General features: G+C 34.5%; 1 protein-coding gene across 1 annotated transcript; it reads right to left on the bottom strand.

The window, feature by feature from the left end:
• Nucleotides 1-336: 336 nt before the first annotated feature.
• Nucleotides 337-1,905, bottom strand: LOC111878940 (uncharacterized protein At3g28850). Its single transcript, XM_023875426.3, has one exon. It carries the CDS (start codon nt 1,576-1,578, stop codon nt 784-786), a length of 795 nt encoding a protein of 264 aa, XP_023731194.1. The 5' UTR covers nt 1,579-1,905; the 3' UTR covers nt 337-783.
• Nucleotides 1,906-12,478: the final 10,573 nt, after the last annotated feature.

Genomic DNA, 12,478 nt, shown 5'->3' on the forward strand with positions numbered 1-12,478 from the left:
TTAACTATAATCATTGATTTTAATGTGATTTGAGTCGAAAAAGAAAGACATAGATTAAATGTTAGTGATTAAGTCATGTTTTTTGAAACTATTTATTCAGATTAAGTAAAAAAGAAACAAACATATATGCTTTACAGGTTAAATGCTTAACTTATTAAGCAAAGTAAAATAAGAAACAGTCCATTGATGACCCATACAATCTTATTTGTAGAGATAACCACAATCATATGTTTTATAGTTGCTGTATATATACAAACCTGTAGTCAAGAAAGGTCTAAATTGCCCATATCTAGTTCACTGTATAGTATTTTCATAGTAATGATAACAATAGAAAGATTAAGTTAATGGGCAAATGCTATTATTAGCCATGAACCAAATAGCAACTCAATACATATCTCTCTCCTATGTGGAGAAAATAGATAGTGTAGCATATTACAAACACACAAGTTATCAAATATACATACTCTATTAAAGTTGGACACAAAATTGCCAACTATATTGCTTCACGAGTACTATAATTATAAACAAGTTATCAAAATATACACAAGAAGCTTGTACCTTGTAGGGGTTTATTCCACAATCTTGTTCATAAAGAGGATGAACATATATCCTCAACCCCATCAACAAGCATAGACACATAAACAACACCTCCATTGTTTTCAGGAACTCGGAGCTCCAATCTCCAGTTCCAAGCTTTAGGCTTTAACAATTGTAGATAATGTAATTGAACTAAATTCACTATTTGGATTCAATAACTCATATGTAGATTAGGATAAATCGGATTCAAGAACAGCAAGTGGGGCAACGAATCAATCCGTTTTCATTGCAATCTGGGCAGCGAATCAACTGATCTTCATCTTCATCAAAGACTTTCTTGCTTCCACTACAATTCGCACAAGGGATGAATCTAACATCTCCACATGCATCACAGACCTGCCATGGCCCAATTGCACGAACAGGAAGTCCTTTCAGAAGCTTTGCCAGCTGACCAGTCTCGTGAAGCTGTTTGATGACATCTGCGCCGCCTATGTAATTTCCTTTGATGAAGACTTGAGGTAAACTCACTTGTTTTTCACCCAAGACACTCAAGAGCTCCTTTCGATATGAAGAATCCATTGAGATATCTCGTTCGTCGATATGAACCCTAAAAAACTTGAGAATCATCCTAACAGCGTAACAATCCTCATAAGTCCTTCGAATCCCTCGTAAACTTGTGAAGTAAATAACAACACGATCTTCTGTTCCAGGTAACCGAATCGGAGTTGATTCATATGGAGATGATAGGGAGGAAAGTTTAGAATCCGAAGAAGAAAACGACTTCTCCGATTTCAATTTTGTTTGAGATTGAGAATCGTCCGATGAGGGTTTCGATGCTTTCCGTGCCTCGAAGATGCTACAGAGGGCCCTGACCTTGCCTTTAATAGAATCAAAAGATGAATCGGAGACTTTCTTGACAGATGCAGTACGTTGGATAGAAGAGTAAGGATAGGGTTTTACAGGGAAATCGGTGGACGCCGAGTTTATGGTGTAAGATCGATTATAGATCGACGATGATTTCTGGTCATCGGAACCATACATCTTTACGTTTCTTCTGCTCACAACAGCTTAGCTTAATCAACTTGTAAACTCGAATTCAGCAACAAAACTAGCGTTTTGAGTCTAAAAATTAGGGTTTTCGTTAGAATTGGGGAAAATAGCTGGTTGGTTTGGCGGAAATTTTGCAGAAATTTTGATAGGATGCCTGAAATTGTGGATTTGATGTTGTTGGCGTGTATTCAAAGCAAATATAGAATGAAAAGGATATGCCGCGGAGCTTTTTGAAAAGTTGTCATGTAGGTCGTTGTTCATGTTTGAGGACCCTTTCCTACTTTGATTTTGGGCACAACGGTTACATCACACATGTTCTATTTGGGGTTTCTTTCTTTATTGTGTAGTGGATTTGGTTAGAAGTCAAAACTGAGTTGCCCTATCTAACTTATTAAAGTTTATTAGCTATGTTGTATCCATCACTCATTTTAATTTTGAATATTGAAATCCAAACTCTTACTTGGATTTAACATGTTTCCTTTTAACTTCTTCTAAATCTCAATTTTAAGTTTAATTATGTTTTACATTTTAGACTAAACTAGGATTTTATGTGTCCTGCATTTTAGAGCGATAGGGACAAATTTAAGAAGATGAACTCTTTTAGTAGCAATAGAAACTTAGGAGGACGTAAGTTGTCAAACCATAAAAATAATAGACAAAACCATATATAGATAGAAACTTAAAGGGACTTAAGTTGGCAAAACACAAAAGTCAAGGGACCAAAATCATACCAAGAAAAATGCTTAAAAATAAGCATAAAATGAAATTATGTTGAAACTGAAAGGAGACATTTTAGAAAGTTTAAAGTTGAAGGGTAAAATGACATTTTAAAAAAATAAAATGATGAAAATGGAGGACTTAGCAAAGGTATGGGACCAAAGTTATTAAATAACAAAGACAACGGGGTAAACGGTATTTTAAAAAGTAAAGGAGTGAAAATGTAAAATATATACAGTAACTTCAACTTATACCATCAAATTATATGTGACACAACCCATTCATAGAAAACATATATAAAACTAAACACATTACCGATATGTCTTCAATTATACATAGTTTAAGATATACATTTTATACTTTTCTATGTGTTTTAAAGATATTTAGTACTTAATTGTTATTAATTTGTATTTTGCAGATCATAAGGTCTGTTTGTACATACATAATGTTCATTTCACATGAAAGTCAAGTCATACAATGAACTTTATACTCGAATTCAATACATATCGATTGAAGGCAAACGGGCAACAAGCTGCGCCGCTAGTCCTTTTTGGATGGCAAAACCTATTCTTTTGAAAACAACATTTGTGGATCTAGGAGATATGACATTAGAATGCATGACCCGTTGGACTCTGTTAAGGAGTTCCACCGTCTCTAGTGCGAGAAAACCAAATGTATCGAATGTGACAACCCCCAAATCTATTGCCGTTACAAATTAAGGGATTTACCTAGGGGAGTTTGGACATTAAAACATAAGAAATTGAGGCCTAAAAAGGAGTTTACGGCCCAAGCTTATGCTTAGGCTGTAAACACCCAAAAACCTTTGATAAAAGTCCCAAAAACTCATCTAGGGCATGTAGGAATTTAGCTATGACCCTAGGAAATGTTTAAGTACATTAAACAACACCATTTAGAGGCAAAAAGAGGAGTTTACGGCCAAGTCTAAGCTTGGGCCGTAAACACCCAATAAATATGCCAAAATGCCCCTAAAACTTCACCTAAGGTCTTCTAGTATTTATCTAAGGTGAAGGGAAGTGTGTTGTACCATTAAGCATCTCATTTTGAAGCCAAAAGAAGAGTTTACGGCCAAGGCTATACTTGGGCCGTAAACTCCCCAATTTTTATGCCAAAATGTCCCAAAACTCCATCTAAGGCCTTCTAGTATTTATCTAAGGTGAAGGGAGGTGTGTTGTACCATTTAAACATACATTTTGAAGAACAAAATGGAGTTTACGGCTCAAGCACAATCCTGGACCGTAAACTCCCCAAAATGTCCCTAAATGAGGGTTTAAACCCTCCAAATTGGTTCAAAACACTTGCTAGTAATTTAGGGAAGTGATTTAAGGCCTTATTTTGCAATTTAGGAGGACCACATGAGTTTACGGCCAAGCCTAGGGGGCTTACGGGCGTAAACTCCCAAGGAGTGGCCTTTGGGCCGTAAACTCCAAGGGAGTGAGCTCATGGGTTCCCCCGTAAACCTTTCTTGGCCTCGTATCACTCCCGGGAACCCCTTCTAGGCCCTAAAACCCCGAAACGATGCTAGAATGCCCAAATACTTTAACGGAAGGCATAAAATGTCTAATTTATTGTAAAATACATATTTCATATGAATCTAGGGTCCTAAAAGGTGCACAAGTCGTTATTTGGCACAAAACGCTCAACCGACACTTTTACCCGATTTACCCGATTTACGCGATTTCAGGTGAGTTCATACCCCTTCAATGAACCTTTCAAATGTTTTACATGTTTTAGGGGGGGATACAAGTCAATTATACATGTTTATGGAATTTTATACAAGTAAATTATTCATGTTACATGAATTAATCACATGTGATTCACTATTCATAGTTCAAATCACATGTGATTTACCACTATGCCTTATAAAATGATTTTACATTTTCAAAACTATTTTGGATAAATGAACAGGTTTTTAAGTGTTTCCTTTGGAAAAGATTTTCATTAAATAAATTTTCTTATAAAATGTATCCACACTAATATATTTATATAAGTAAGACTTGAAGGGCTTAGGACTGATAGCACGCCTTATTTCCTGTTCTTGTTGGATTGTGGGCTTAGGGTAGTTGTTATCCGTTCGACTGTCGTTGACTTCTTAGTTATATATCATGTATATTAGTATAGGATACGAGTGTTTTCACTTCATTAGATGCCTAAATCACTAGTGATAAGAACCATACACACTAAGTTAACTATGATAGGCATAGTTAATGCTACTACTACTCGCTATAGCCACTACTCTATACACTATAATACACACTATTACGAGGTTGTACACTGACAAAAGAACACACTATGAACTATACTAAAGACTACTACACTATAACATAAAGGAAAGCACTAAACAGACGATAACACGCTAACCCACTACGAGATACTCTATTCGCTATCCACTACGCCTGGAGTTTTCCGACAGGAAGACGACACTACATGTATAGATCTATACGGGGCAGACGCTATTACATCCCAACTGTTAACTTCAGTCCGCGTCGTACAGTCCCAGGGATGCCACTACTTCACTATACTGTTCATGACTGTGAAGGTCATGGGATCCTCTATTATCCTCACTACCAGTAATATACAAGGAATACACTATAACCACACTAAAATACTACACTAAATGTTAAGCTACATCCCGAAGTAAGTAAGTATCTATCACTAAAGGAAGCTTGCACCTCTATCACTGATTACAGGATTACCCTATTCTATCACATTACTATTTGGAGATTTGCTAATATACTTTTACAATAAACTGTTTTCAAAAATGAAGATTGCATACTTTTTCATAGATTTTCACTTACAGTGTATTTTCTGGAAAATATAGGATTTTCTAGGTTTTCTACTGCTTATGAATGTAAATTGCACATTTTTCGTACTATTGGTTCTAATGCTTTTTATACAAAAACTCACACTAAACTCTTATGAACTCACCAACTTTATGCTGATATTCGTTTTCAAAATAACTTGTATCCTCGGGTCAAAGATAGACAGGTTCAGGTGCAGCATTTTGGAGAAGGTGGAGCATATAAGATTCATCTCTTATTTTTGATTTAATTTTGGTGTTTGTTGAACAATACGAAACACACTTGTAATTAAATTCACTATGTAAATGCAATGGTTGTATGTTTCTTGTTTTTACTATTATGCAATTGTGATGATACTGTACATGACGTCCTCCACCCCGAAATGTATTCCGCCATTATCGGTTTTGGGGTGTGACTTTGAATGCAAAAGGAACAAACACATGTTGATTTTCTCTACATGCATTGTCGTGCTTTACCACTTTGCACGCAGCGGCTTTCAAAGCGGCATGCCCAGCTGCGAAACCTCCTCTCCCCAAACCAACGAGAGGAGATACACCAGTAAGATCCACACACACATGCTTCCCTCCTATCCATCCAAAGACCAAAATGTCAGCCGGTCTAAGTGTGGACCTGCCATCCTGCGGATCCGTCAAAAAGTTCATTGTCGCTTCTTTCTTCACAGATATACCAGCACGCCGACAAGCATCAAAGAGAACATCCTGAACCACATCATGTCTATACTTGAAACCAGGGAGCTCTCTACAATGAACCGCGTGTTCCCCAAAGGTATCCAAACATGCCTTGCGACAAACTGGGCATATCTCGTAGCTTGAAGATTAAGAAAAAATTAAATGAAGATAATTCCAGAAAAATAGAAGATTTTGAAGATATTTGTTCATATTCACAACTCGTGTCAGCAACTAGAGATGAGCATATGGACCGGGGAACCGGCCAGAACCGGTACCGGAACCGGCACCGGAACCGGAACCCGATGGAACCGGTCGGGCCGGGACCGGGACGTTATTTTTGTGGATTTTTGGAACCGGGAACCGATAGGAACCGGAACCGATATAACCGGAACCGGTAAAAACCGGAACCGTATGATGCTATTTTTCGAGGACTGGTTCCAACATTTGAAGACACGACAAGAACCGGTAGGAACCGGGAACCGGTGGAACTGGAACCGGTAGAACCGCCGGGCCGGTTCGGTTCTAGATTTTGGCCGAAGCCGGTTCCGGTCCGGTTCGGGCCGGTTCCAGCCGGTTCGGTCCTTTTGCTCATCCCTATCAGCAACAATTATTTCTCACTGTGATCCAGAACCCTATAAATAAAAGCTAATTTCGTCCAAACAAAGAAGAGAGAGCATAGAGAAAAGAACATGGGAGCATCAAAAGACCGAAGGAAGGGCAGAAAGAAGTCAGAATGCGAAAAATATTCGACTTTTGGTTTGCAATATGTTTAGATTTCTAATTATTTTAGTTATTTAATTTTGATTATGGGCTAATTCCCAAGACTTTTGATTAGATGTAGATGATCTATTTTGATTTTGGTTTAATTCACTGAAAGGATTTTAATAGTTATTTAATTTATTATGTTAATGCCCATTTAAAGATCCATGCATATCGATATTGATTTTGTTAGGTTTATGTAACTTTGTGTATTATTTATGATTAGGTTCAAATTATGTCTCCAATCAACTATTTAGTTAACAATTAGGAGATCAAACTTGATCAGTTGATGCGTAGATAAATCTGACTAATGGAGACATCCCTATGTCAAACATAAGAAACGTAAGCTAATATTCATGATTAATAAAATAACTTGGACAATTTGAGAAGTTGTCATTAACCATGAGACTAATCATACATATTGATTCATTACAAAATATGAACTTATAAACTGAGTCTATGAGCTATCATTGCTGGTAAACAACTTAGAATTATAGAATTAGTGACTTGACCATCAAATCTAATCAAATTAGGAATCTCTGAATATCTATTATAATTTTATTGCACTTCATATGAATTAACCATAGTTATATAGTGATTTTAATTCTAATTAAAAATATCATTAATTATTAATACTTTAATTTACTTTAATTCAAATATACTTTGCATATTGTATTTAGTAGACATCGGTTCCCTTTAAGTTCGACACCCTTACTTATCATAACTTTATTATTGTTGATCAGATACACTGGTTGGTGTTGATAGTCAGTTTGAAAAGTTACGTTTTATAAATTTAAAATTATATTTGTATTTTAAGATTATTTTTTATAAACTATCCATCACACATAAATTTTTTGGCGTCATTGTTAGGGAATTGACTTCAACTAAATAATAAATATATAGGAAGTTTTTCTATTTAAAACTTTTATTTTTGTTTTCACAAATTTTCTCGATGCAAAAATATTGTCGCACCGTTATTCTAGATATTTTAATCGTAAGTCTCGACGAGATTTATTAATCTTGGCGACTTTTTATCTCAGAAACCATATTTTGCATAAAAGCATTTTTTTCAGTTAACTAGTTGCACCATTATTTAAATTTTGTACAAACTATAAGAATAGGAGCTCATCATCGACTCTAAATGAACCAGTTAACGATCCATAAAAGATTATCAAATCAGGAAGAGAAATAAACATAAGACAATAATACTAAAGATCTTGATAGTCCAAAGACTAAAGATAACAATATGGCGGAAAGAATGAATCTGGTGTAGTATATGATGCGTACTAGTGAAAGCAGAGGCTTTCGAGTAAGAAAGTCGAATCTTCATAATTTAAACTTTGAATTGAAAGGACAGTTTTTTCATATTTTAAAGGAGACCTCATTCGCATGAAAGGATTACGAAGATGCCATCTGACATGTAGAAAATTTCATAAAGATTGTCGAATATTTCAACATATCAAATGCTTTCAAGGATCAAATTATGCTACGAGTTTTTCCTATTACACCCGTAGTGGAAGCTAAAGATTAGATAAAAACAACACCATCTGCAGAAATTTATACCTTGACCGGTTTTGAAGGCAAGGTATAAATTTCCAAAACCGAATTTAATCAGGCTAAGGATGAATAATAACAGCTCACTAACGCATTAACCGTATGTATTTTATCTTTTATCTTTCTTTATTAGTGAATTCCTATAACTATCACAATATAAACCCTTTTTATATTTGATAATTATACCCTTTTAGATCTCATAATTATATATATATATATATATATATATATATATATATATATATATATATATATATATATATATATATATATATATATATTGTTTACCATAATTATACCCTTTTATTTTTATATTTGATATATATATATATATATATATATATATATATATATATATATATATATATATATATATATATATATTGTTTACTATACATATATACCCTAATTATGGTTAATTTGAAATTTGGATATTTGGACAGAGTAACGATTAGGTACAATGCATATCCTTATATTTAACCAACATTACTTCTAGGTACTATGTTATCCTAGCAAATTGGTCATTATAACGTCTAGGTAAAATCGCTTCCTAGATTATCAGACATCATAACTCTTAGGCATAATATCATAGCTTACAACTAGGTATAGTCTCTTTAGCTACATTATCCTAAGGCTTCATGCTTTATATAACAATTGATATTTATAGATATATAAATATATTTTAATAAAGTAGTTTCGTAAGCATGTATTCCCCTTGTTAAACTTTTAAAATAGTAAAATGGGGCTATGAACTCACCCTTGTCGCGTGATACCATTGGTGTAGGGTTAAATCGGGCTCGGGACTCCGGGGATAACCTAGGACAATTACCAATTTGAGAGAGAAAGAGAGAGAGCTGTTTAGAATGTGTGAATAAAGGGTTCTGCACTGCATTCTATTTATAGGCATGAAATTTGGGTGCGTATGGCACAAATATCTATGTGCGTCGTGTGTAATCATTGTGACTCCATCTAGAGAGGGCCACATGTTACTACCCCAATTAGCCACATCACTTGCAATCTACTCGAATCTGATGTTAGGCGCGTGATGGGCAAAGGCGTGCACCTCGCGCGCACAAAATGATTTTGTAAAAATGACAAATTTGTAGTGACAAAAGAACATGGTTTGGCATGTGGAATTAAAGTTTGCACAATGAACATGGTGATTTGGGTGCTAAAAGATATATTCGATTATAGTAAATGAGTACAAAAAGGGATCTAGTCTAGAACTTCATAAATATCTCACTCACTAATCACTATGAACTACATCTCTCAAGCACACCTCTACAAGTGGTATGAACCCACCTTATATAGAGGTGTTTACATGTCTCTCTCTCACTCTCTAATACTTATTAGTCATAAGTCTAATGCACCACATGCAAGTGGGTCTACAAAAGTCAAACCATCTACAAAGTCATTCATAAAGAACTATGTACCCCAACATTCTCCCCCTCAAAGTTAGGAATGGATGACCCACTTCAAATCTTCCAAAATCGAGCAACTACGTGGTTCGATCCTCAAAAGTGACACATATCGAAACGAACTTCAATCTTCAATTGTTCCATGATTCTTCAATTTGAGCTTTAGGATGTGAGACCATACAATCCGAGCATCAACGAATGATCACGAGCTTCTTAAACTCCAAATCGATCACCCTAAAGTTGAGCATAAAAACACACCCTAAAAATCTTCAATAATTCCAAACCCATTTAAAAAATAAATCATTTTCGAACTTCCAATTGCATCATTTCGTAAGCTTCAAAACTTCAAGATCACTTCGGTCTTCAAATCAGCGTAATATGAAAAATTCAAGTTCAAATTTCCATATAAATTTCTCCCCCTTTTTATAATCTAAATTTGATTATAAAACCTTCAAGGAAAGAGAACGTGCTCTATTCGGATTTTTTCGTGTCAAAACTCCCCCTTAACATGTGGCATAAACTTTATGCTTCATTCCGGAAAATCCGAAAAATATTTAATTTTTAACTTCGTTCACGGATCGCCTTTGACAAAATTTCTCAACAATGGGTAGAAATTTTCAATTTCAAAATTCTGCAGTGACCCTTTGCGCCCAAAACAGCAAAATATGTGAAACTCTCCCCCTTTTTCAAATCTGGGTAAAAAGCGTCAATTTGCACAAACTGCATGGGCTTGAAATGTATTTTCTTTAATTTTCAGCAAAAACAATCCTTTTTCGAATTTGGGTATGAACTTGCCAAACATTCGAAACCTCAGGGACTATTTTCAAAAATTCAACCCTTTGTCTTCAAATCATACGAAGAGTAACCCCAAACATACGAAGCCTCAAACAATTTTCGAAGATGGGTGAAAAGTGACAAATATTCGAAACTTCAGTTAATTTTCAAAGTGCTAAAAGATATATTCGATCATAGTAAATGAGTATAAAAAGGGATCTAGTCTAGAACTTCATAAATATCTCACTCACTAATCACTATGAACTACATCTCTCAAGTACACCTCTACAGGTGGTATGAACCCACCTTATATAGAGGTGTTTGCATGTCTCTCTCTCACTCTCTAATACTTATTAGTCATAAGGCTAATGCACCACATGCAAGTGGGTCTACAAAAGTCAAACCATCTACAGAGTCATACATGAAGAACATTGCACCCCAACAAGCAATTCTTCGTCCCATAAAATCTATCGCTACCGATGATCACCTACACAAATCTTAAATTATTAAGATTTTTAAAGTTTAGTGATTTTAGTTAAATATTGAATATAACTTAAAGTTCAAAATAATGAGACGGTAGTAACACGAGTAGTTTCAATCTACAATATGATAGAAAGGACGTTCCGTTTGTGTAGTCGAATAACTCATATATGTCGCCGCTACGTCTGTTGACTGTTTGTCGGCTTGATCCATTAATATTGTATTTTTAATATTTACTTAATGTTGAAAATATATTATTTTCGTTTGTAAGTAAACTTTGTCTTAAAAATACATACACATTATTTATCAACAAGAATTTTTTGTATCATATCATAGTATATAATTAATTTTTATTTATTTTCATATTTTAGATAGAATTTATAAATTTTATTTTTATAATTTCGTTTAATACTTCCTTATTAAACTTCATGAAAAATATGCTTAATGCCCTAATATGCACAAGTCATGTGTATACATATCATATTAATGAAGATGACAAGTTAAAAATGTGTATCTATCCAAATTTCGACGTAAGTTCTTAACGATACTTTTATTTGTTCTGACAAATATTATAACACTAATTTCATCAGCTTACTCTTATCTAACATTATTATTTCCACAAGTGCTTGCAAATATGTCTAACATTTTATAAAACTCTTATGTTTATCAATTACTAACCACAACATTTTTAACAAACCTTATTTTTAAAAATAATATTTTATAATAAACAGTGACATTTATAATTTTTTTTGTATGTAGCATCAACTTTGTATTCATGTCACATATAAACTTTTACTCATCATATTATATCAAAATATTCAAATATGTATCTCCCCCTAAAATGAATAAAAATGTAAAATTGGTCCATAAAGACTCACATTTTGTGCCTGTTTCTCGAGTTTAGACAGAAGATTTGGTGAGGTTATTGCTTCGTTCAAAACCCGATTGCTTCACCAAACAATAAACGAATATTGATTTAGATTATTGGACCTTAAGAAGGTGCTCAAAACAAGAAGTTTTCAGATTTTTAAGATGGAAACAACTCACCAAAACAGCCACAAAAGCTGTCGACGAAAATTGGGTGGTCGTGGGTGTTTCCGGCAGCCTTCTTGCCCCCTTTTCTTCATGTTTTTGCAGCAACACTTGAGGGGGATAATTGGGCAGAAATAAAAATGACTTTAGGGGAATATTTGGCACGTTTGTTGGCTGAAATAAGTGGCTAAACTCGGTGGTGGCTGCTCCTTTTTGCCTCCCGAAATCATAGCAGAAAACACCTCTGATGGAGGTGTTTTTAATGAACTTCGAACACAAGAGAGGAAGCAGAGAGGAAAGAGGTTTGAGGCTGATAATTTTTGGGTTAATGGTCCTTAATAGGTCCCTTTTTATATTCTCCTAAAAGCTATCAATTTTCCTCTAGGATGTACCTTTGGCCATTTTTAGAAGCAACTCTATTCTTTAATAAATACTTGGGGTTTGCATGGATGAGAGAATTGTGAGAAAGGATGGCACATGAGATAGGGGGAGAAGTAGTGTGCTAGTCATTTAAGGTACTCCACTTTTCCATGTTTTCATCATTAGAGTACTTCTTGGGTTACTCATAAAAGTTAAGCAATTTCACCTCACCTAGCTTTGTTTATGCGTTGTTTTATAAAATCATAGTAATCCTTTGATTAAAAGAGTT

This window comes from Lactuca sativa, chromosome 1 (genome assembly GCF_002870075.4).
Source record: "Lactuca sativa cultivar Salinas chromosome 1, Lsat_Salinas_v11, whole genome shotgun sequence".
Taxonomy (NCBI): Eukaryota; Viridiplantae; Streptophyta; class Magnoliopsida; order Asterales; family Asteraceae; genus Lactuca; species Lactuca sativa.